The following is a 27,396-nucleotide window of genomic DNA, read 5'->3' as shown; positions in this document are numbered from 1 at the left end:
GGAGTCACTGTAACCTTTACTGAGCCTGAGGTAGGTAATGTCGACGCATTGACAGCTCGTAGAAGTGACTTTGTCTGTGAAGAAGTGGGTGGAGCCATTGAAGTAGGTATGATCGACATGTCAGCACCAGTGTCAACCAGAAAAGTTAGACCTGATGCAATGTCAGTCACATAGAGACGACCACTCGGCTGGGCGTACGAGTGAACGGAGTGTAATGTAAGAGGACGCCCGTTAGGTTCCCCACAGGACTCGGCGTCTCTTAGTTCCTGCAGTCGGCATTTGGGTGTTGGCATGGCAACCTGCACTTCTTGGCATCGTTGCCAAACAGTTTGTGGTACCAGCAGAAAGGGTGAGCAGGGGGTGGAGACTGTGACACTGGTGGTGGCTTGCCCTCGTTGATTTTTTCTGATAAATAGACCGGTATGTAAGGTGCGTGGGCGATCCTGGAGTGCTCGGACAGCAGAGAGAGTGAGCCGATGCTGCCAGGAGAAGCAGATAAGGTGACGGCGGAGTGAGCCCTGCCTCTGCCGGCTGAAGGTCAGTATGCAGGGGCGGCTGTGCCGATGAACGGTGTGGAATGAACTGGCTGATGTTGCTACAGTATCGAATACAACTGGTCAGCGATGCGTAGGCGGGAGCCGATGGACTTGAACGAGTGTGGTAACAGATGGATCTGTAGGTCGGTAGGTAGTTTGGCAGACCACACAGCCCGTAGCATGGCTTCAGGCATGGTATGCTCGTTCACGAGCAATCGAAGGTGGTGCCACAGTTGTGAGGGGGTGTGTTCCCTCAGGTGCTCCTTGTAGAGAATCTTGATTATTAACTCTTGTGGCAAGCAGGCATGTCGTTCCATTATAACCTTCTTTGCAAACTCGTATTTTGATGCAGGCGGCAGCAAAAGGAGCAGGTCACAAATCAAATCCGAGTGGTCATGGAGGTGTGTGACAAGGCAGAGAAACTTTGAGTTGTCGTCAGACACATGATGTAACTCGAATAGATGCTCGACGAGGGTGAACCAAGATGCTGGGTTGTCCTTGTATAAGGGCGGTAGCTTGGGCAGGCGGCCAGGAGGGGGTGATGATGGCGTCATCGGTGTCTCCTGGGTTAGTGGCTGAACTGAGGTTAAGTCAGAGGCCGGCACGGTAGGCCCGGATTTAAACCAGGCGAGCGAATCCATAGTAGCTTGACCTTGCGTGTCAACTGTGATACATCAGTTACTTATGCTTTTCAAAGAGAAACAAAGTATGAAAACAGAAACAACGTGAAGGAATCTGATTAACTAAGTACAAGTAAAAAGATCCATATGGAAGGGATGGATAATTTCAAGCAGTTTTATGTAGTGGGCAAAAGTGTCTGCTATGTTACAACAGAAATAATTTTTACTACATGAGAATTTTAGGTTTTGTTAAAAATGGTCTTCCCTTCAAAGTAACCAATTAAGTATATAGGGTGTCCCAGGAGGAATGGTCAGTATTCAGTGATATGGCAGGGATTATCATTCAATACAAAAAGTCAAGTAAATATGAGCTCTAAAATGCATACTGTAAAGAGCTATGATCACTTGTTCAGTAGTAGAGATGTGTTTCACAGCAGCAAGGATGATGAACAAGTGTTCTTGCTCTTATGGTATGCATTTTAGAGCTCATGTTTACCAGACAATTTTTTTTTTTTTTGTCCATACTATGTCCACTCAAATTATGGAAATCAAAGAGGTTGCATTAAGAGAGATTTGTTTCACAGTATCAAAGATGAAGAAGTGCTCATAGTTCTTAAGATATGCATTTTACAGCCCATGTTGACTAGACATTTTTGCTTCGAATGATTGTTCCCATCATATCACCGAATATTAAGCATTCCTCCTTAGACACCCCATATATCGAGTGGTTGCAGTCAGTCTTGGATTTATAATAAGATCAGTGAGTTTAATAGAATTATATCACAACCTTACCTCACCAATTGTATCTTTTCCATATCCCATTACCAGTTTTTCATACTCTGGCCCTCCACATCTCTCCTGTGTAGTACCTATTTCCCCTCAACTTTCCTGCCAGGAGTCTCCTAAACTGCTTCAACCACCTGAAAAGGGTACAACAATGTGCTTTCAACTTGCTTCATGAAATACAATTTTGGTAAACATTTTTGGAAACTATGACTTTGTAGCAGCTGAGGAGAGCTCCGCCTATCATCCTCCAAGGAAGCCATGGGTCTGAAGATGGTTATATAAATATAACGGAAACCAGTCACCTATGTTATTGAGACATAAGTGTTGGGATCAAGACTGAACTTTAGTTAAAATATAATTGCTTCATGAAATATTACAAAGATGAAACTCTTGCAGTTGATCACATACCAATAATTTTGTTTCCAGATCCAGCAAAATATGAAGTCCAGCTGAAGATTGATAACTTGAATGTTGAGGATATGTTTGATGAACTTAGAATGAACAGACTCTTAGACGTATTTCGAAATAATCTGTGGCCACAGAGCCATGCTGATTTATATGTAACATTCCTTGAATCAGCTGTGCAGCTGGGAGCCAGATTACCTTTGAGCCCAAATGAGAGGGAGGGGTAAGTTGAATGTTTTGAACTTTAGCTAAGAGTTATCTTCATTAAGAATTTATTGTAGCACATAGTGCCAATGGCATAACCTTCTCTTCCCATGCTATCTATAAAGTAACACTCACTTCTTGGCAGACAGCAGCTGAGATATGTTAAAAGTTTGGCCATCGCAGTCCATGTGGTGTGTCAAGTAAGGTATGAGCAAGCACAAATAACTATTGAGTGGAGCTGGAGGCAAGTGGACACTTGGAGTTTGGATTTTCTTAGCCACCATATAAAAATGCTCAGCAAATGCCATGGTTTCCCATGATCACACAAAGCCAATAGCAGACTTCATGTCCGACATGAAAAAAAAACCTTTCTCAGAAGTAGTGTCTGTATAAGGTACATGTGTTGGCATTCATTTTGATAGGTTCATGATTTGTCCTCTCGGGGGCTAACTGATTGACGGAATGACAGATCTTGAGATAAGTGATCACTGGGGACCTAAAAAACTCATATTTTTGATAAAAGTGAATTCTGCCATAAAATGCAAAAATGCAAGATCACCTAATAAATGATATTGCATAGTGAATTGTAGATTAGTGGGAAAGCTTCATATGTCAATCTATCAAATAAGATGGAACAAAGTAGAAATGATGATAATGATGGTGATGATGATGATGATGTATCTAGAAGATCTGTTGTATCAGAGATAGTGTGGAATAGCTTATCTCCTACTTAAAAGTATCGAATATGTAACCAATTTTCAGTTACTGTATTGCACATCATCTGCCAAAGCCCAATTTGGAGAAATAATGTGTGTGACAATATGTCTGCAAACTAAAAAGTGCATAATTGTAACAGCTTATCAGTGAGCTCACTTGAAGCTCTGTTGCCAGGCCGGTTGTGGGTGGTTGAATGTTTGTATAAGGTACAGACTGCATAATGCAACATATGACTCAGTGGGGGGATCTAGCATCTTAAACCAATGAAACATGTGCATTTGACTGCTAGGTGAAGTTTAAAAGTTGGTACATTGTGCGCAATGTAACTTGGTGGTTTAGGTGGTGGTTGTTTCAAACTATGGTTGTATAGGCACAGATAGAGGTCAGACCTGAACTACCTTGCTCATAACATTGTCAACCACAGTAAGCAATTGCATGGTAGCCTCTACCAAAAGCTTTATGTTGTGCATTGCCCTTTGTTTTCTTTTCTTATTTTGAAATGAGTGAAGAGACTAATCCTGGTCCATTATGGAGTTCAGTTACAAAGCTCACAACACCAGAAGGGATCGGCAATCTCTCTGACTACATATCATTTCTGCTTTTGCATAAAAAGAGAAAGCAGGTTTAGGCTGGGGCTGCCCTGCAAGAGGGAGGGGGGGGGGGGCTTGTTTCCCCACATGGCTCCCCTCCCCTCTGGCATTCATAATTCTAGTTTGTTTACACTCGCCGCTGATTGTCAGCTTATAGTGTTTGCGCTCTGCTCTGTAGCAACCAGAAAACAAAATCTGTCAGTGTATTTTGACCCACTGAAAATCTTCCCCTAACAAGCAAAAAGAATTATTGCAATTTCTGCTTCTACGCTCAGGAGTTATACTCTGCATGACAGTTTCTCGCACATATGCACAATGTGTTCATTCCATGTGAATTCATGGTCTATTACAAACGCAGCAGTTTCACAGGTTCTACATTTTCCAGGTATGAATGTTGGCAGGGTCTGCTTACCAAATGAGTACACTGGGTGTTGTCTGCATTTATGATGAAAATATTTACAGGCAAAACTCAGCATACCAGTATGTCATGCAGCCTCAGAAAACAAATGTATCTGAACAATGTAGAAGCTGTGAAACTGCTGGGTTTTGTAATATACCACAGACTCACATGGAATAGACACACTAAGCAAGTATGCAAGAAACTGTCTTATGTAGTGTTCCTCCCAAGGAAATTAAGAAGCATAATTGCTGACCAGTATCTGTTAACTGCATATTGTGCCCTCTTTCATAGTGAAAGTGGCGATTCAGCACTTGTCTCCAAGCACAGGGACATCCTGGCATCCATCCTACCCAAGGAGGTTAAAATAGTCGCTAACCTCCTTGACAGAACAGATTCTGACCCAACCTATCCTAACATCCTTGATCCCACCAAAAATGCAATGATTGAGATCAGACACACTGTGACCAAACTATTGTCCAATGTAATCTGGCAAACCTCTGTTGGCACAACTGTGACTGGACCAGTGCCCAGTATGCCCAGTGGGAAAGAGGGACCTGTGTGTTTCTCTTTCTTTTTCTGACAAAGACTGTGGCTGTAAACTTTTGTGTAAGTGTCTTTTAACTGTGGCTGTCTGCGACTTAATGTGTCATCTTTACAGTAAGTAGCAATCTATCTTCTCGCACATTGTTAACACATTTACAACATCTGTGTACTTGTTAATACATCTGTGTAGATGTTCGCATATCTGTGTGGGTATAAGTATGTCATAGGCTGTCTGATTTTAGTGCAATAATTATAAATATTTCTGTGGGCTCGGGCGTCATTAGTGTGGCGTAGTGGTTAGCATTGCTACCAGGCCTCAAAACCAAGGAATGTCACAGCATAACCACACTCAGGTCCAAATCCAAAAGTTGGATCATCAGTGTAATATAACACTACAAGCACATTTATGAATAACATCAACACAGGGCCAGAACACAACTGATCTTGTGGATGGAGAGTGCAGTTATTTACAAAATTTGTAAATATTATAGAAATGATAAACAAGAAATAACAAATAATTGCTGGTGGTTGGGTCTCATCAGATCATAGTTCCTCATATCAATAGTCTGTTCATAAACTGTAATCCTCATTTGGTCATTTCCTCATTCTTCAAAGCTTCTGTTGTTTTCATCTATGTTGTATCTTCCTTCTGTTGAGCAGCAGTGTTGTTTGGTGCTGCAGTGGCTTAACTTAGATTTCCCTCATGGTACTGTGTTCTGCCAAAGGAGTCCTTCAAATGCAGTCAGTGTCTTTCTGTTTGCATCCAGTTTTGCATACCACTGTGACATTATACTCCTGAAGCCTCAGTGTCTATCTCACCAATTGACCCATCGGGTCCTTCAGGCTAGTCAGCCAGCATATTGAATTTAATTCATGAAAGGAGAAAATACAAAAGTACAGTAAATGAAGCAGGCAAAAAGGAATACAAATGTCTCAAAAATGAGATCGACAGGAAGTGCAAAATGGCTAAGCAGGAATGGCTAGAGGACAAATGTAAGGATGTAGAGGTAAGATAGATACTGCCTACAGGAAAATTAAAGACACCTTTGGAGAAAAGAGAACCACTTGCATGAATATCATGAGCTCAGATGGAAACCCAGTTCTAAGCAAAGAAGGGAAAACAGAAAGATGGAAGGAGTATAAGAGGTTCTATACAAGGGCGATGTTCTTGAGGCCAATATTATGGAAATGGAAGAGGATGTAGATGAAGATGAAACGGGAGATATGATACTACGTGAAGAGTTTCACAGAGCACTGAAAGACCTACGTCAAAACAAGGCCCCATGAGTAGACAGCATTCCATTAAAACTACTGATAGCCTTGGGAGAGCCAGCCCGGACAAAACTGTACCATCTGGTGAGCATGATGTATGAGACAGGTGAAATACTCTCATACTTCAAGAAGAATATAATAATTCCAGTCCCAAAGAAAGCAGGTTTGACAGATGTGAAAATTACTGCACTATCAGTTTACTAAATCATGGCTGCAAAAAACTAACATGAGTTCTGTAAAGGCGAATGGAAAAACTGGTAGAAACTGACCTCAGGGAAGATCAGTTTGGATTCTGTAGAAATTTTAGAACACGTGAGGCAATACTGACCCTACAACTTATCTTAGAAGGTGGTTAAGTAAAGGCAAACCTACGTTTCTAGCATTTGGAGACTTAGAGAAATCTTTTGACAATGTTGACTGGAACACTCTCTTTCAAATTTTGAAGGTGGCAGGGGTAAAATACAGGGAGCGAAAGGCTATTTTAAATTTATACAGAAACCAGATGGCAGTTATAAGAGTCGAGGGACATGAAAGAGAAGCAGTGGTTGGGAAGGGAGTGAGACAAGGTTGTATCCTATCCTCGATGTTATTCAATCTGTATATTGAGCAAGCAGTGAAGGAAACAAAAGAAAAATTCGGAATAGGAATTAAAATCCATGGAGAAGAAATAAAAACTTTGAGGTTTGCCGATGACATTGTAATACTGTCAGAGACAGCAATAGACCTGGAAGAGCAGCTGAACGGAATGGACAGTGTCTTGAAAGGAGGATATAAGATGAACATCAACAAAAGCAAAACAAGGATAATGGAATGTAGTTGAATTAGACCAGGTGATGCTGAGGGAATTAAATTAGAAAATGAGACACTTAAAGTAGTAGATGAGTTTTGCTATTTGGGGAGCAAAATAACTGGTGATGGTCAAAGTGGAGAGGGTATAAAATGTAGATTGGCAATGGCAAGGAAAGTTTTTCTGAAGAAGAGAAATTTGTTAACATTGAATATAGATTTAAGTGTCAGGAAGTCGTTTCTGAAAGTATTTGTATGGAGTGTAGCCATGTATAGAAGTGAAACGTAGACGATAAATAGTTTGGACAAGAAGAGAATAGAAGCTTTTGAAATGTGGTGCTACAGAAGAATGCTGAAGATTAGATGGGTAGATCACATAACTAATGAGGAGGTATTGAATAGAATTGAGGAGAAGAGAAGTTTGTGGCACAACTTGACTAGAAGAAGGGACCGGTTGGTAGGACATGTTCTGAGGCATCATGGGATCTCAAATTTAGCATTGGAGGGCGGCATGGAGGGTAAAAATCGTAGAGGGAGACCAAGAGATAATACACTAAACAGATTCAGAAGGATGTAGGTTGCAGTAGGTTCTGGGAGGTGAAGAAGCTTGCACAGGAGAGAGTAGCATGGAGAGCTGCATCAAACCAGTCTCTGGATTGAAAACCACAACAACAACAACATAAAACTAAGCACAAAGTTAGATTTGGTGCCATATTCTTTAAAACTGATGGCCAAACTTCCTGTTTTATGAAAATGCAGATTATACTCACATATGTTAATGGTAATTAGTTAAGAACAAAATGAATTTTAAGGATGCAGATGGCAAAACAAGAGGGGAAGCAAAATTATCTCAGCTTGTTTTGTCACAAACTTTATTTTATACATTACTTTTTTCCTTTTATCATTATCTATTATTATTCCTGGACATTATCATTATTTTTTCACCACATAACCAGATAGGTTTAAATAAAGAGTGTTGTTAATTGATCCAGTGTGTTTACTGTAGTAGTATTTCCATGCACTGAAATCGTTTACTGAAATACAGTACATATGTACTTATTCATTCATTTAAAGCTACCCTTGTTTCATCATGAATCACTACCGCTACTTATGTGAGGTTTTAATCCCTGAGGTGCCGCTGGAGTCGTTGTGGTCAGCCAGACACCAAGGTGGGAAGTGGCACTTCGTCGTCCACTGTTGTTGGCCATTGCATGGGGGATGCCGGTCGTTCATGTTCTGTTGATGTAGACGGTGACGACAAATGTGATGTGGAGCTGGTGGAAAGATCTTCCAGGGCCCACCTCAGCTTCATACAGTTGATGGCCAGTGTTGTCTGTTTGCCGTTGATCTTGATTCGAAAACTGTTGTTGCTGTGGCTGATGACTCAGTATGGGGCCTTGTAGGAGGAGTGCAGGTCGGAGCATGTCGTCACGCAGCATGATGATTTGCGTCGTGGCCAGTGCCTTGTGTACGAAGTTTTAGGTGGTGCTGTGTGGGGCCTTGGTGGTGGAATGGTGATGCACTGAATTCTTCTGTGTACTGCTTGTAGTAGTACTGGTAATGGTTGTGGGCTGTTGTCCATGCCTCCTCAGATGTTAAGTCCCATAGTGCTCAGAGCTATTTGAACCATTTTTGTTGTCCATGGGTGGTGTGAAAAGGTCTGCCATTAGTGTGTCCCTCTGTATAGCAATTCAACAATTGACACCTATAGATTCTCTTTAGCAGCAGTGCACACCCCTAGAAAGACCCAAGGGAGTGCTTCTGCCCATTCACCACTGTGATACGTGAGTGCTGCTTTCATTGTGCTATGCTACCTCTCGACAAGACCATTACCCTGCGAGTGGTCTGCTGTCATACGCCAGTGGTCAGTGCCACACATGTTGCATAATGCTTTAGTGAGGCCTCTAACTGTTGTCCTTAGTCCACCATTATTGTGAGTGGTCAGTTGAACTGGACAAGCCATGTATGCACATGTGCCATAGCTGTGGCTTCTGCTGTAATGTCGGTCAGCAGAGTCGCTTCAACCTGTCATGTTATATGATCAGCCTAGGAGAGGATGTATTTTTGTCCTGATGATTCCACTAAAGGGCCGATGAGGTCCAATTGAATGTGACAAAATCGTCCCCACAGAACTGTGAAATGACCTATTGGCAGTTACGCCTGACAGCCGACTTTGCTTTGTAGACGAGCAGTGCACACGTGTGTCCATAGCTTTGTGTCTCTAATGTTTGGCCATATGAAGCAGTTAGTGACAAGCTTGAGATAGTCCTGTTGAAGCGATATGGTATTGACCCATGAGAGGTAGTCTGCTCTGTGTTATCTGCTCCCCGTAAACCCCATAATTACAGTCGTCCATAGTAGACTGAGAATTATAGTCCATGTATCTAAATTGTCTCAGAGTAACTTGTGTTGACAGATGTCGAATCACATCCATGCGTAGCATATGGTCTGTATAAATCACAACCCCTTACCCATCAGTATCTTCATTGAAATAGCGGATGGCTTCATTTATTGCTAAAAGTTCTTGTCAAATACAGAGTACTTTTGGGCTTTTGACAGCTTGTTGGAGAAAGACTGAAGTGGTTGCACTTACTTGTTGGTGATTTGTTGGAGTACTGCCCCTATTGCTATCTCGCTGATGTTGGTAGTGATTGTAAGAGGCGCGCCCAACACTTGGTGCGCTAAAGCCACTGCTGAAACCAAACTGTTGCCCGAACGTGCAAAGACCACTTGCATGTCTTCAAACCATGTGAGCAAGCAATGTCTGTGGGTGTTTTATCCTATTAATGCATCAGTGAGGGGAATCTGGATGTCTGCTGCATGTGGGATATTTCTCTGGTAAAAAATTAAGATTCTTAGATACCACCAGAGGTCATGGAATGTTTGTGGTCATGGAAGATTTCATACGAGCATCAACCAGCCATCTGTCAGTCATATTCCTGAAGCGGAGACAGTTTGTCCTAGAAATGTGACTTTGCATCTGGAAAAGCTCTAGTTTGTCCTTGTTGATTTTGATCTAAGGCACCAAGGACTTGTTTGAGGTGCCTGTCATGTGCTTCATTGCTTTTAGAGATCACTAATAAATTATCTATGTGGCGTAGCAATTAGGGACATTAAAAACCACACCGTCAATGAAATGCTGCCACATATGTGCAGCATTTTTAGTCTGTATGACATTACCAAGAACTTGAACAAACCGAAAGGTGTGATGACATCATTTGATCGACTGCTTCTTTTGCAGCATTGAGTTTTCGAGGATCTAGTCTACACACCTTGTGTCATATCATGGGCCCCAGTGAGTGATAATCCTATGGACCATTCTGTTCCGTATAGCACACAAATACACCGTTGAGGGGACACTGGTGTGGGCCAGGGAGACAGGCAAGACAGAGTGCAAAGTACACTCCTGGAAATTGAAATAAGAACACCGTGAATTCATTGTCCCAGGAAGGGGAAACTTTATTGACACATTCCTGGGGTCAGATACATCACATGATCACACTGACAGAACCACAGGCACATAGACACAGGCAACAGAGCATGCACAATGTTGGCACTAGTACAGTGTATATCCACCTTTCGCAGCAATACAAGCTGCTATTCTCCCATGGAGATGATCGTAGAGATGCTGGATGTAGTCCTGTGGAACGGCTTGCCAAGCCATTTCCACCTGGCGCCTCAGTTGGACCAGCGTTCGTGCTGGACGTGCAGACCGCGTGAGACGACGCTTCATCCAGTCCCAAACATGCTCAATGGGGGACAGATCCGGAGATCTTGCTGGCCAGGGTAGTTGACTTACACCTTCTAGAGCACGTTGGGTGGCACGGGATACATGCGGACGTGCATTGTCCTGTTGGAACAGCAAGTTCCCTTGCCGGTCTAGGAATGGCAGAACGATGGGTTCGATGACGGTTTGGATGTACCGTGCACTATTCAGTGTCCCCTCGACGATCACCAGTGGTGTACGGCCAGTGTAGGAGATCGCTCCCCACACCATGATGCCGGGTGTTGGCCCTGTGTGCCTCGGTCGTATGCAGTCCTGATTGTGGCGCTCACCTGCACGGCGCCAAACTCGCATACGACCATCATTGGCACCAAGGCAGAAGTGACTCTCATCGCTGAAGACGACACGTCTCCATTCGTCCCTCCATTCACGCCTGTCGCGACACCACTGGAGGCGGGCTGCACGATGTTGGGGCGTGAGCGGAAGACGGCCTAACGGTGTGCGGGACCGTAGCCCAGCTTCATGGAGACGGTTGCGAATGGTCCTCGCCGATACCCCAGGAGCAACAGTGTCCCTAATTTGCTGGGAAGTGGCGGTGCGGTCCCCTACGGCACTGCGTAGGATCCTACGGTCTTGGCGTGCATCCGTGCGTCGCTGCGGTCCGGTCCCAGGTCGACGGGCACGTGCACCTTCCGCCGACCACAGGCGACAACATCGATGTACTGTGGAGACCTCACGCCCCACGTGTTGAGCAATTCGGCGGTACGTCCACCCGGCCTCCCGCATGCCCACTATACGCCCTCGCTCAAAGTCCGTCAACTGCACATACGGTTCACGTCCACGCTGTCGCGGCATGCTACCAGTGTTAAAGACTGCGATGGAGCTCCGTATGCCACGGCAAACTGGCTGACACTGACAGTGGCGGTGCACAAATGCTGCGCAGCTAGCGCCATTCGACGGCCAACACCGCGGTTCCTGGTGTGTCCGCTGTGCCGTGCGTGTGATCATTGCTTGTACAGCCCTCTCGCAGTGTCCAGAGCAAGTATGGTGGGTCTGACACACCGGTGTCAATGTGTTCTTTTTTTCCATTTCCAGGAGTGTATATACCTGTGCTGTGTCTGCCCAGGTTGACTGTGGGTGTGGTTCTGGTGCAGCCAACCAGGAGGTTGTGGGTCCCGTACATCAGTGTAGGTGTTGCTGTTTTAATACATCGATTGTAGCATGGTCCATGTTGAGCTCCTGTGTAAGTGACTGAAGTCATAGGTGCAATGATTGGTTTTCTACACATGCATCCAGAAGCTGTATTTGGTTTGTAGTCAGCTTGTCCTGTGCAGTGAAGGTTTGTTGTATTGGTGCGGGGATTAACCAGTGGACCGCCAGTAGCACATCCTGATGTTGTAGTCTCAGTGGGGCCCCATTGGGAGCGTGTGTGTGTCGTGCAGGTACCATGCAGACCATTTCAAGTTAGGAGAAAGCTTGAACTATCACAAGGAGTCCACACCGAGAACTGATTGTGTGTCATCAGCTATGTAGAAAGTCCACATGCATTGTATTCTGTCAGCAAAAGTCCTGTTCTGGTTGTGCTGCCACATACTCATACAGCAACATCATTGACAGCCAGGAGGTGCAGAGGTTCTGAGGGGGATCATGCCAAGGCAAGATACTGTAGGAGTATACTGACATCGGACCCTGTGTCAGTCAGGAAGTGGGTGTTGTTTACGTCTGTTACAAAAATGCATCCACTTCCTTTTGGGGTGAACATGTCCGAAAGCATGGTGGGTGAGTGCGTCTATTCCTGCCCAATGGCGGCGTTTGGGCGCCGTCACAGATATTGGCATTTTTGTGTCTTATCACCGAATGTTTGGTGGTACCAGACACAGCATTAGTGTTTTCCATTTCAGCCATGGTTGTTCGTCATGATGGCTGAACATTGCTAATGCTGGGGTGGTTCAGATGTCCTGCTGCAGTGGGTTGTGGTGAACCTATGTTGCGGTATGGCATGTTGTTGTGGGGTGGTCCATCTGGGCAGTGGTTATCCTGACAGACGAGGGCATATATTCCGTTGGCCAGAGTGAGTCGTCGTCCATCGGTTGCTGCTGCTCGTGGGCTATCAGTGCTGTCTGGACCACAGCTGGCAACTTGGCAAGCCAGATAGAGCAGAGCTTGTGCTCGTTGATGACCCTGTGTCACTTGAGTTCTGGAGGTGGCACCACAGCTGTAACAGAGTGCTATTGTCAAGGCGTGCTTCGTACAGTGCTTGATGTAGTTATTGTTCTGGTGGGTGAGCGAGTCTTCTCAGAATCGCTCGTTTCACCATCTCGTATTTATTGGAGGGCGGCGATGACAGGATGGTGTCACTCGCTAGTTTGACATGCTCGCCTAGTGACATAGTAGAGTGATGAGTTTCTCTGAATTGTCTGTAATATCTCAGTGTGCAAAAAAGCATTCAGTTGTAGTGAACTATAACATAGTGTCATCTGCACAGAACAGCAAGAGCTTAATGTTCAGCCCAGCAAGGGGGTGTGGTGCGCTGACAGCTTGCGTGCAGAGTGCATGTTGTGGTATATAGTTGCTGTGCTTTCCGCCGATTGGCGACTGCGGTGGCGATGGCAAAATGGCACCGTAATTGTTAGCCAGTTGCTGTTGTTCTGTCCTGATACAGAATGCTGCCTGAGGCAAGTCCATGGAAACTTGAAATGCAGAATAATCGCCACAGTTGACTGGTGAAATTATGCTGTGTAATTGGTGCTAGAGGTAGTCACCGTCAGAAGGAGACCAGTTGATAATATGGGGGCAGAAGCCCATTATTGTTGTTGTTGTGTTGCCTGCATTGGTGATGTTGTGGTCGGTGGAGGTGCAGCTTGTCAAATGAAATTTTCTATACAGTGAGGGCACTGTGATGATGAATATGTGGAACACTGATGTAGTGTTCCTATTGTTGTACATGTAGAGTAACTATTGGTGCATGTCATTGTTGTAAACACACAAAATATGCTAGTAATTTGAGGTTGATCAAAATTTTCACTCTGTGCACTATGCCAGTAGCCACTCTCACCTCACACATCCGTGACACTTGCACCGGTGTACGTCGAATGCCCGGCAAGATGACATTGTCGTAAGTGCAGCATGGTTGCAGGCGATCACGATTGCAAACACGAATCACATATTCACAACTAGGGGTCAACAATGTGGTGGGTTTTCACAGTCTAGGCAATATGATAGTGCTTTATTACCAAGTGCGCTGCATTCTGTACATGCCGTTTTTGTTAGTGCAATATACAGTGTCCATTCAATATGAAAGTACAGAGCATATCAAGTATGGCTTGTTGTTTGCCAGTGATATTATTGTTCAGAGTCCCCACACTTCTGTATGGAAGTTACTTGAGTGTTACTACTACTTGGGCTGTCCTGTCAAAACAGGCATCAGGGCACAGATGAAATAGGGGCTCACACAATGGAGCTATTGAATGTGGGCGGAGGGAGAATAGAAGTGTGTCTCAGGTGGGGAAGTAAGAAAGGAAATGTAATATTAATAGTGTTAGAACCAAAGAAATATAGCATGGAATGGGAGGGAACAACTTCGCTGGTGGGCCATAAAATAAAGTTGTTCGGCAATCCTGTAGAATAGACACCACCAGCTTCACGCACTGTAGGCTCAAAAATTGGTTATAACACACAACTATGAAAAGCCTATGGAATGATAGTAGTAACAGACTTAGCAGCTCCCATCTTACACATAAATATGATAAAATTTGCTTAGGTATTAGTGCCTATTACTTAAGTCTAAGTCCTTTTAAGTTAAGCGTAGGCATGAAATCACCTCTTAAGACATAACCATATTAATCAATATTTCAACAAAATATAAAAATATTTTCCCTTACAAAGGTTAACCAAACCATAACTACCACCCCGCAGAAAAATTTTAAAACCCTCCCAGGTGTGGTTATCTGCTGAAACTCCCATTATAAAATTTACCATACCAGCGCACAAAACTTAACTTCTAGCTGTATATTAAATTTGCATTAATGTTAACTGGACCATTAGATATTTTCTTTATATAATCAATTTCATGTTAGGCAGAGTATTGATATGTGAACACTGTTTTGGCATGGACATTGCTGCCCTGAACATGGCTTTCATAGTGGAGATATCTAGGAAGGTTTTATGTTCTTTTAAATTATAAAGGTAACAACATTGTTACCTACTCTAGTAGCCCTACTATCTGAGTACATTCAAAATAGTTGTACACAGCTGTAAGGGAAACGCCTTGTTACCTTACACAGGTATGTAAGGTACATTGAACTCAGAAATGTGAACAGTTCCCCTCAGAACTACCATCTCTCCAAATCTTTAACATACAAAATGATAAGCACCATTGATGCAGAACTCCTTTTAAGGCAATTTAAAATAAAATTGGTTCATTAACGATCATAGCATTTTATGTTAAGACTACCTGTGAATCTTAACATTAATTAACATTGCTTAACACCATTTCTAATGCTAGTCCTCAGCTTGGTCACATAAGAAAAAAATGTCCTATCAACAGTATCCTATTGTATCAGTTAATTACTTCCATATTTTCTCCAGTTTGACTAAGCAAATCTTAATGTTTCTCTCAGTCCCCGTTTGTCATATATCCAAAATGTTACTTCCTCCTAAGTTTCCAGTATACAGTTTCGAGCTTCAGAAGATTCTCTCTCTCTCTCTCTCTCTCTCTCTCTCTCTCTCTCTCTCTCTCTGTCGCCATCCCTCCCTCCTGTGCGCCAACAATGAACGGTTGTGGTGGACTTGATAAGACATCCTGTAAAACTTCACTAAATGCCTTCTCTGGAAACTACCTAGGACAGATAAATAGGAACTCCACTCATGATGGAAATATATTGTATATAACGAGAACAAATAGACTTCATCATCTGCAACAAGCTTGATTTTACTATGAACAGTGTCTGCAAGGTCATTAATATACAATAAAAACAACAAGCCCCCAATATGCTTCCCTGGGGCACACCCAAAATTACTTCTACATCTGACATGACTCTCCATGCAAGATAACATGCTGTGTCCTCCCTGCAAAAAGTCCTCAATCGAGACACAAATTTCACTTGGTACCCCGTATGATCAAACTTTTGACGATAAGTGTAGGTGCAGTATGGAGTCAAATACTTTTCACAAAACAAGAAATACTGCATCTACCTGGTTGCCTTGATCCGAAGCTTTCAGTGTGTCATGTGAGAAAAGTGCAAGGTGGGTTTCACATGATTGATATTTTTGAAATTCATGCTGGTTAGCATTGAGGAGGTCATTTTGTTTGACATACATCATAATGCTTGAGCTCAGAATATGTTATAAGACTCTACAACAAATTGATGTCATGGATACTGGACAGTAGTTTTGTGGATAGCTTCTACTACTCTTCTTGTGGACGGGTGTGACCTGTACCTTTTCCCAAGAACTGGGCACAGTTATTTGTTCAAGACATCTACAATAGATTATAGTTAGAATAAGGGCTAACTCAGCCACAAATTCAGTATAGAATCTGACAGGGATTCCATCAGGCCTTGGACCTTTGCTCTTCTCAACACCACTGACACTAATACTTATTTCATGCATCTTTTGAGTGGTATAAGGATTAAATTGAGGCAATTCGCCTGGGTTTTTTGTTGTAAAGGAACATTTGAAATTGGAGTTAAGTATTTCAGCCTTTGATTTTCTACCCTCAACTTCAGTTCCTGTCTGATTCGGTAGGGACTGGACACTAACTTTGATGCCACTGACGGTCTTTACATACGACCAGAATTATTTTTTTGTTCCGTGAAAGGTCATTTGGCAATATTCTGCTACAGTGCTCTTTGAGGGCATCATGCATTGCTCTCTTCACAGCCAAATGCGTTTCATTCAGCACCTCTCTACCTATAGCTGTATGATTTGCTTTACACCTATTATACAGTAATCTCTATTTCTTTAAAAGTTTCTTTGCAGTGGCTGTATACCATGGAGGTTCCCTCCCATTATGAACCATTCTACTAGGTACATATCTATCCAGTGCCTCGTCAACTATTCTTTTAAACTTGAGCCATAGTCCATCTACATTCTGAAAGTTTCAAGTCCCTCATTGAGATATGACAATAATGATTTTTTATCTAGTTTACTGAACATATATATCTAAAAACAAAGATGATGTGACTTACCATATGAAAGCGCTGTCAGGTCGATAGACAGACAAACAAACACAATCATACACACAAAATTCTAGCTTTCGCAACCAACGGTTGCTTCATCAGGAAAGAGGGAAGGAGAGGGAAAGACGAAAGGATGTGGGTTTTAAGGGAGAGGGTAAGGCGTCATTCCAATCCTGGGAGAGGAACATATATATCTTTCTGCTTGTTGTAGTTGTCCTTTGTATTTTGGTAATGATTGCTGCCACAATCACGCCATGGTCACCAGTTTTGATGTAGATACCCTCAAAGAGGACATCTGAAAGAAGGTGCATAAATATTCAGCCAGATCTTGATAAGATTTCAACGTGGTGAAAAGATTGGTAACCTGCTCTAAATGTTCAGAAATCTAAAATTTTGTGTGACTATAAGAGCAATGAGTTGCTGCTGGAATCCACCAACTCATTCAGATACCTGGGTGTAATAGTTTGTAGGGATATGAAATAGAATGATCACATAGGCTCAATCATGGGTATAGCAGGTGGTAGACTTTGGTTTATTCATAGAATACTGGGGAAATGCAATCAGTCTACAAAAAAATATTGCTTACAAATCCCTCGTGCGTCCAGTTCTAGAATATTGCTCAATTGTGTGGGACACATATTAGATAGGACTAACAGGGGATATTGAACATATAAATGGAAGGGTAACATGAATGGCCACATGTTTGTTTAATCCATGGGAGAGTGTCATAGAGATACTGAAGGAACTGAACTGGAAGGCTCTTGAAGATAGACGTAAACTATCGTGACAAAATCTATTAACAAAGTTTCAAGAACCAGCTTTAAATGGTGGCTGCAGCAGCATACTACAATCCCCTGTGCATCACTCACATATAGATTCTGAGAATAAGATTGGAATAATTGCTGCACCCCCAGAGACATTCAATCAATCATTGTTCCCACACTCCGTACGTGACTGGAGCAGGTAGGAAACCTAATAACTGGTACAATGGGACATACCCTCTGCCATCCACCTGATGGTGGTTTGCAGAGTATAGATATGTAGATGTAAAAATCAATTACACATAAAATAACACCTGTAATTACAGCTGAACGTGTCATGCTTACTACATAAAGGTATAGTAACACCTGCTGACCTGTTACGTATCAGAAGATGGATGTACAAAGATTGGAGTGGGCAAAGATGGAAGTCCACCCCTGTCAACCAATGCATACTCTGCAGCCACCTAGGAGATGCTTATAGTGCAGGAAAAATTTCCTACAAAGAACTCGGGTGCTAATGCATGTCCACAAGCACCACCAGCTGCTGAAGTGGAGGACAGATCTAAACAACCCTTGGTACACAGGGGATAGGCAAAATATTGTAAACTAAAGTAGTAATGGGATGTTTGCGTTTGACGGTCAACAATCCAGGTAAATCATGTGTTGTGCTGGACTGTGAGTGTTCAGTATGGACTAGGCATCAGTGCAGGTTGTTTATGAGTAGTGCACACTTTGTATTTGCATTCAGATGCTGAGGTCGACGTGCAATGAAAGACCTAACGGAGTTCCAGAGAGGGCAGATTGTGGGGGCCCAATTAGCTGGAGCACAAGTAACCCAGACAGCCAACTTACTGAATGTTTCAAGAGCAACTGCTTCAAAAGCCAAGACAGCATTCTTAAAACATGGAAAGACATCATCATGTAAACGTAATAGTGGGCACAAATCAAAACTAAATGACAGAGATCGTTGCATGCTAACACAAATTGTGTCAAAACAACACAAAACTATGGCAGCTAAAGTGACTGCAGTGCTCAATAGCCATCTTTGAGACCCCGTATCTTTCAACACTGTCTGCTGAGAACACCATAAAGAGAATATTCATGGACAAGCTGCTATACTGAAACCATTAGTGATGACAACAAATGCAAAGAAGTGTAAAACATGGGGTCAGGAGCAAAACATGGTGTCAGGAGCATAAATCCTGAACATCTGATCAGTAGAAACCCATCGTATGGTCCGACGAGTCAACGTTTTCGTTATTTCCAACATCGGGTCGGGTTTATGTCTGGAGAACGCCAAAAGAAGACTACATTCCAGATTGCTTGCTTCCAACACTTAATCATGGAGGTGGAAGTGTGATGGTGTGGGTAGCCATATCGTGGTATTCTGCTAGTCCCATCATTATTGTCAAAGGCCGTGTTATAGCCAACAATTATGTGAACATTTTAAGTGGTCAGGTGCACCCTATGATTCAAATGTTGTTCCCCAACAATGATGTCATATTTCAGGATGATAATACACCCATTCACAAAGCCAGGACAGTTCAATCGTGGAATGAGGAGCATGCAACTGGACTGCAGTATCTTCCCTGGCCAGCACATTTCCCGCACTTGAACATTATCGAACTCTTGTGGGTGATATTAGAGCGCAGATTCAGGAGCAGATTTCTGCCTCCCTCGTCACTACAGGAGTTAGAAGAGATTCTGATCGAAGAGTGACATAACATTCCACTGGAGATTATACAGTTATTATATGCCAGTATTCTAGGCAAATGTGGGTCCAACTCCATGTTAATAAACTATTCCCAAGTAATACAGGTGTTCACATTATTTTGCCTATCCCCTGTACTTCCAAAAGAGGAACCTGCTATTGGCTGTGACAACAACTACTCTGGGTGAAGGGTGCTGAACAGGATGAGTTTGGGAGCAACACACTGCAAGACCTATACTCAAATCTAGGCTAAATCGATACTATCTTTGGTGAAATGCAAGACCTAGGCCACCTGCTGTGTAGCGGAGAACTGGGCCTTCTTTACAGAAGATCTGATCTGTTTACAGTTAATGACAAAACCACATCAGCCAAAAGTTTTTGGAACTAACTTGTTTCAGCGGCACTGAAAATCATAATAAATAAATCTAATTGATGTCTACTATAGCCCTTTCATTCTTTCTCTATTACATTCAACCATTCATTATTGACGTTTATATGCTCTAGAGCCAACGCTATAATGTCATCAGCAAACTGAAGGTAGGTTAGGTATGTTTGATTAATAAACAGTACCCCTGTTTCCACCAACTTACAATCTGAAAACTACTTCTAGGACTGCTCAGAATAACTTTTATGATATGAAATCGTCCTGCGTTACTGCTTTTTCAGTTTTGGATTTTTCACAATCCTAATAGACTCTAGTGAAAGGTGTAATACAGCTCAGTAGATTCTCCAATATATTAACATAGGTTGAATCACTAAGCCTGATTGAAGAATCTTGTTAATGTAGATATCTCTTTATGTTGAGTCTCTCATACTATGACCATAAGTAATCATATTTTTTATATGTACCCTGCAGACCTCACATCCATAATTGCGAGTTTAAAGCTGTTGACCAATCTTATTATCTAGGACACAACTTGGTCTCTGTTGTATCTCAATGGTAGTTCATAAAAGTCATAGCTAATATTGTAATATATCATTTTATAAGAGCATGCTAAATTAAGCTCATATAACAGCATTGTGATCTGTGGTTTATTTGTTTTGAGTTTTGTATATATGACAGTATAGCACAGCATTGTACTGTATCATGAAATATCAATTCATCATTCACAAAAAATAGCTTTGCAATGTACTGAAGCCCTGAAATGAATTTGAGAGCTCTAATTTTTGTATTATATGACTTTGCTGTAGAGTAGTTTTGAAGCTGGGAAGCCAAGTTGAATTTTCTGCTGCACTAATTGAGCTGCAAGAAGAAGTGAAACCACTGTGGAAATTATTGTCCTGTCCAAGAGATTTTAAACGTACAACAGTTGACAGATTCTTCAGAGATGCAGGCTTTGCATTAGATTGGTGTGCATTCAGATTGGTAAGTGGTGCACTGGTAATGCATGAAAAATTATTCACATCTTTTTTGATTCAGGAAAATTATCACATCATAGCTAACAATCCCATTTAAGGCAAAAAATAGATCCAATATAAAATAGATAGTTTAATTATTTTACTTGAAGTCTTAAGGGTGTTAACAGGAAGCCAAACTTTCATCATGTTCTGAAATGCACTTTGTCTTTCTTTTATTTTCAAATGAAGAGAATTTGATGAAACGATGTTGTTTAGAACTAAGTAATTTTGAAAGTTATAGTTTGAGTTAACATGTAATGATATCATCTCACATCTTGAGTAGATATGTATACAGTCCTCCAAGTTACTTTTATTCATAGTGATTTAATTCTGTACTGACTGATATGAACACCCGATTCTATTTTCAGGTAATTACTGAAGAGTTGTCGTCTTTGAGACATCTGGCACATCATGAAGTAGGTGTAGTGGACCATTACAATAATCTTATAGAGTCAGATACAATATGGTCCGCACCCTCAAAGGCAGAAGTCCCACAAAGAAGTTATGTTAATGAGTTTGTTGCAACAATTTTAGTGCCAATGCTGATTATGATATGCCTTGTTATCATATTGTCCTTAATACTTTGCTTTCACCATGAAGGGATGTAAGTATTTGTACCCCTGAATTTGCAGATAGTTCAGTTTTTGTTTGTAGTACTGTAATTATTTTACTTTTCAAATTGCCTGTTCTTTCATTCATATATATAGTGGAGGGGAGGAGGATTGACAACACCCTAAGGAACCATTTATTTTTAATGAAGAATGAAGATCGAGGCAATACTTGATCTTGCCAATGATGTTGCTTCTGAAATTCATTTAGAAAAAGTATTATTTCGTGTTGTAAGTTTGGAATACCAGTAACCATTTATTTTTTTCACGTCTTTTTTTTGTTTTCATTTGTATCTCAACTGCAGTTAAAGATGGACTTAAATAGTTTTTGCTCTTTTAACACTTAAGGAACATGAGATTGGACACCAACTTGTACAAACACCTGTTACAGTTCTTAAGTCTAAATTAGGCCGCTTTTGAGCGGCTAATCATACAGGCAATGAGAATCACCCATATGACTTCTGAAGTATACACCAGATTGCTCTCTTTGTGCACTGATGTCCAGTGTGAGAGTTTCTCATCCATGGTGATGCCAGTGGCCCTCTATACAGTGTTGCCAACTGTTGCCTTGTTCTCCAAGCCTATTCCCTATTTCACATGCCTATCTTTAAATCCAAAATTTCTATAAATCAGACAATGGAAAATCTGGAATGAAATAATGATAAGACTACTGAACACACAAGCTTTTGGCCAGAAGGTCTTCTTCTGAAATAGACAACATACAAACACACTCATGTAAATGCAGGTCACTTGCAAATAACCACTGTCTCTGGCTGCCGAGGCCAACCTGCAAGCAACTGCACATAATGGGAGGTGCAGTCTGGATGATGGGGATAAGGAGGAGGCTGAGGTTGGGAGGGGGAGGGAGGGCAAGTTAGAGGTAGGGGACAGCAAAGTGCTGTTTGTAGGAGCAATAAAAGGCTTTGGAGTGGGAACAGGGAAGGGATAGGTGAGTGAAGAACAATGACTACTGAAGGCTGAGACTAGGAGGATTACGGGAACCTGGGATAAATTGCAGGGAGACTTCCCATCTGCACATTTTGCATCTGCACATTCGCGTCACTGAGTTCTTATTTAGTAATACAACCAACTTAAATTCTCTTGCAAAATGTTACTTGAATCGGAGAGAATTATTTTGACGCAGCTGTATGATTTTTTGTAAATATGATGGTAATTGTTGTTCTTTTAGCATGTTTTGTGTATGCTCATCTTTTGTCATGAATTTATTTTGAGTCACTGTAATTCTCCATCTCGATCACTATTCTTATTTAATGTTATTCACCATAATGTGTTTCAGTCGCAGCCATATTTAGAATCACATCATTTAAAATCTTGATACACTGTATCTTGTCAGTTCTGACGTATACTTGTTCTGTAGAGTAGCCTATGTGCACTTGTGCCATCAACTAGTCTATGATAGAAGTGTATATGAGAACTGTCAAGATACAATGTATCAAGATTTTTTATGTGGTCCTGAGAATGGCTGTGGCTGAAACGTGAGAAGGTGTGTATATTTTTAAAAAATAAAAATAGTAATCAATGTTGGCAGTGTTGTTGTGGCTGCACTATTGTGCATTTGGGTGTCCAACTGGTTGTGTGTGTATTGTGAATGTGTATACTTTATGCCAGAAGTAAAGCCAAGGCTCAAAAGCTGTGTTCTGTAACATATCTATACACTGCATATGTCTGCTAAAGGTGAGTTGTTGCCTTTCCATTATTTTAAGTAGTGTTCCATCCAAGATGGACTATTATATTGACTAGTAACAATGTTCGTGGGCTTGTATAATGATTTTATGTCATTAAAAATGTAGGAAAAGATAGATTGCTGCTTACCGTAAAGAAGATACAGTAAGTTGCAGACTGGCACAATTAAAGGACACTTGTGTAAAGCTTTTGGCCTCAGCCTTCAACAGCAAAAGAGAGACACATGCCAGTCATACACACAAGTAAGCACACCTGATCCACTCACGACCACCAATTCCAGTGTCAGATACACTTGCTTGTGCGTATGAATAGTGTGTATTTCTCCTTACTGATCCAGGCTGTGGCCGGAAGCTTTCTGTATGTGAACTTTAATTGTGTCTGTCTGCAACTTAATGTGCCTTCTTTGTGATAAGTAGATTCTATCTTTTCCTGCATTGTTGATATTCCTGCCTCAAATTTCCATTATTTGATTTTATGTCATTCATAGACAACATTTATTATCATTTTAGTCCTGATATTAGTTACAGAGTTTGATCATATTTCATATGTTTTCATATTGTTTTGATATTCCTTCTTGACAGGTTTGATGAATCAGATGAATACTTTGAGTCACTGTTTGATATATTTGAACAATTATTGAGGTGAGAGAGAGAAATAGAGTGAAGAGATGGAATGCCATATAACATAGAATTCACTCCTTAATACTACTAAGTTGTTTTACTGCATATATCAGTTTGCTTTTCAATATGTGTTATATCCAGTAATTTTCCCTATTAACTATCTGAAAAACTAGAAATACAATATTTACAGATGCATAACTGCAAAAACCTGGTATGATTGAACCTGCTTGTGAAAGCTAGTATTCATATTTCTGACTCATCTACCTGATGCAAGGGTACATAAATCATGTGATAGTATGTAATAGCTGCTTTGTAATATCGGCATTAGGTTTATAATTCAATGAACTGAATTACTGTCATCTCGTAGAATTGGGTGTACTGCCGGTGGCCCGCGTCTTCCCAACATGATTAAACTGTATTACTGTCGGTCTACACTTTTGATATAAAAGTGTAGGGGAATATAACAGTGGAATAGTTTTCAAATTAGAATTTCATGTTCTACATCTACATCTGTACTCTGCAAACCACCATGAGGTGCATGGCAGAGGGTACGTCCCATTGTGCCAGTTATTAGGGTGTCATTCACATATAGAGTGTGAGAACAATGATTGTTTGAATGCTTCTGTGCATGAAGTAATTATTCTACTCTTATCCTCATGATCCCTATGTGAACAGTATGTAGAGGGTTGTAGTATACCCCTAGATAATCACTTAAAGCTTGTTCTTGAAACTTTGTTAATATACTTTCTCTGGATAGCTTACATCTGTCTTCAAAGAGTCTGGCAGTTCAGTTCCTTCAGTATCTCTGTGACATTCTCTCACAGATTAAACAATCCTGTGACCATTCAAATTGCCCTTCCCTTTATATATTAAATATCCCCTGTTAGTTCTATCTACTACAGGTCCAACATACTTGAGCAATATTCTAGAACTTGTCACATGAGTGATTTGTAAGCAATCTCTTTTGTAGACTAATTACACTTCCCCAGTATTCTACCAATGAATCAAAGTCTACCACCTACTTTGCCCATGACTGAACCTTTGTGATCATTCTATCTCATATCCCTACAAATTGTTACACCCAGGTATTTGTATGAGTTGGCGGATTCCAACAGTGACTCACTGATATTATAGTTATAGGATCCTACATTTTTTTGTTTTGTGAAATGCAAAATTTTACATGTCTGAACATTTAGAGCAAGTTGCCAATCCCTGCACCACATTGAAATCTTATCATGTACTGACTGAATATTTATGCAGCTTCTCTCCGACAGCACTTCATTATAGACAACTGCATCATCTGCAAAAAGCTTGATTTTACTATTAATATTGCCTGCAAGGTCATTAATATATGGCATGAACAGCAAGGGTCCCAACACATTTCCCTGGAGCACAGCTGAAGTTACTTCTACATCTGACAATGACACACTATCCATGATAACATGTTGTGTCCCCTCTACCAAAAAGTCCTCAATTCAGTCACAAATTTCATTTGATACCCCATATGATCGCACTTTTGACGATAAGTGTAGGTGTGGTACTGAGTCAGATGCTTTTCAGAATTCAAGAAACACTGAATCTGCCTGGTTGCCTTGATCCAAAGCTTTCGTTATGTCATGTTAACTTCATCAGAGTTTATACAAAATTTTTTGTGCATGTTCTTATGGTAAATATCCTCCTCTATTTAAGATAAGAACTAAGTAAAGGTGAAAAATCAACTGCAGTTTGGCATTTTGATTGGACTACAGATTGAGTATAATATAAATTACTTATCATGTGTGTCACAAGTTGCAATTGGCAGTAATACGGTATTCATTGAATCACCATTTGTATTCCAGAATGGTTTGTCAACTATAAATACCATTTTCATGTTCATTCACATAATTTTACAAAAAAAATGAAATAATAAAACAGAATGAGTTGCTGCCATTTGACTGTGTAAATCTCAGCATTTTTATTAGTGAAACTGATATTTTATGGCCAGATTGACGTAGCCAATGAATGTCTGAAACTGTAATAGACAAGACAGTGCAGAAACCAATGTTGTGTAATTCATTGGATGTGCACTGGTGAATGTTTATGATTGGGCAACAGTCAATAATGGAGCACGGAGCACCACAAGGTTCAGTTGTAAACCCACTACTATTTCCCTTTTATATAAATCTTTATATTTAATGGAAGGAAACATTCCACGTGGGAAAAATTATATATAAAAACAAAGATGAGGTGACTTACCGAACAAAAGCGCTGGCAGGTCGATAGATACACAAACAAACACAAACATACACACAAAATTCAAGCTTTCGCAACAAACTGTTGCCTCATCAGGAAAGAGGGAAGGAGAGGGGAAGACGAAAGGAAGCGGGTTTTAAGGGAGAGGGTAAGGAGTCATTCCAATCCCGGGAACGGAAAGACTTACCTTAGGGGGAAAAAAGGACAGGTATACACTCGCACACACGCACATATCCATCCACACATACAGACACAAGCAGACATATTTAAATATGTCTCTCCCTTAAAACCCACTTCCTTTCGTCTTCCCCTCTCCTTCCCTCTTTCCTGATGAGGCAACAGTTTGTTGCGAAAGCTTGAATTTTGTGTGTATGTTTGTGTTTGTTTGTGTATCTATCGACCTGCCAGCGCTTTTGTTCTTTATATTTAATACATAACAAGTGGAATGACTTTTTGTGTAATAATGCAACTGTTATATTAAATCCAGAGGGACATAATGCAAAAGAAATAAGCTGCACATAATGTTTTTGTATAAGAATTATTGACTAGTTTTCTGTAGGATAAAAGGCAGTTTGTGCAGCCAAAGGTATGACATTAAAGATAAATGTAGTACATTGACAAGAGCTAATAACTAAAGCATAACCTTAAAATTTTATTGGTGTACTTATTCATCAGAATTCAAACTGGAAGAAACATGTTCTGTAGCCATTTAAACATCTCAATTCAACCAAATTTTCAGTTTGCTTGAACTACTGAATAGAGGCAAGTAATTTACAGTATTTTGCTTCCTTACATTTCTTAATGGGCTGTGAGATCATGTTGTGGGGCTACAGTGTTCATTGCACAAATGTGTACAGTAGGAATAATGGGCAGTGCTCACCCATCATCGTCTTGTTAAACACTTATTTCAAAATTAAGGAATACTAATTACAAGATTTTAGTGCATAAGCTTATATATGGAATAGATGAAGTTATCCGGAAGGAACACTCTTAGCTTACTTTGAAGTTTAGCATCATTCTCTGTTAGACATTTTATATCATTAGGCATCCACACAAAGAATTAATTCTGCCTGATATGAATGTAATGGTACATCACTCATGTGTATGAGAAATTTGAAATTTATGGCATTCCATTAATGATTTATGCCCAGTCAGCTAAAGCCTCATCTACAGTTAATGAATTGTGTAACATTCTTTTTCTTAAGGATGATGTAAGCCATTTGTTAGCTGGTTGTTAACATAACAATACGTCAACTGTTTTAACAAAGAGTTGTGGTTCACACAGTCAAATATCTTGTATAAATCACAGAAAATACAAGCTACTGCTGTTTTATTATTTAATCCCTACAGAAAAATTTAGAAGATAGATAGTGGCGGAATTAAGGCATTGAGGGCAGGTCATGATTCACACCCGGATAGCTCAGTCACTAAGAAGTATGTTCTGTGAAGTGTCTATGTTGCCTTACCTGTGAAGGTGGGGTAAGTGTAGTATGAAGATAGAGTGAAAGTGAAAATTCAAATGCTGGATAAATTTCTGAAACAGTTGTGTCTGATTGATCAAATAATACTGAATATTGTAGAGAAATGCACAAAGGAAAGA

The 27,396-nt window shown here is 41.0% G+C and overlaps 1 protein-coding gene across 3 annotated transcripts in view; it reads left to right on the top strand.

Moving 5' to 3' along the window:
• The window catches only part of LOC124789814 (epsilon-sarcoglycan), a 101,738-nt gene that overhangs the window by 45,654 nt on the left and 28,688 nt on the right, over positions 1 to 27,396 (top strand). For 2 of the 3 annotated variants that reach the window (XM_047257295.1, XM_047257294.1), the window contains exons 4-7: positions 2,369 to 2,570; positions 20,426 to 20,600; positions 21,001 to 21,236; positions 23,526 to 23,585. In XM_047257295.1, coding sequence (XP_047113251.1) covers positions 2,369 to 2,570; positions 20,426 to 20,600; positions 21,001 to 21,236; positions 23,526 to 23,585 — 673 coding nt within the window. The remainder of the gene's footprint in view (positions 1 to 2,368; positions 2,571 to 20,425; positions 20,601 to 21,000; positions 21,237 to 23,525; positions 23,586 to 27,396) is intronic. The other variant, XM_047257296.1, reaches the window with a different exon arrangement.

Source organism: Schistocerca piceifrons, chromosome 3, assembly GCF_021461385.2.
Source record: "Schistocerca piceifrons isolate TAMUIC-IGC-003096 chromosome 3, iqSchPice1.1, whole genome shotgun sequence".
In the NCBI taxonomy this organism is placed as follows: domain Eukaryota; kingdom Metazoa; phylum Arthropoda; class Insecta; order Orthoptera; family Acrididae; genus Schistocerca; species Schistocerca piceifrons.
Note: the sequence above shows the minus strand (reverse complement) of the source record. Positions and strands in the feature narration are given on the sequence as shown.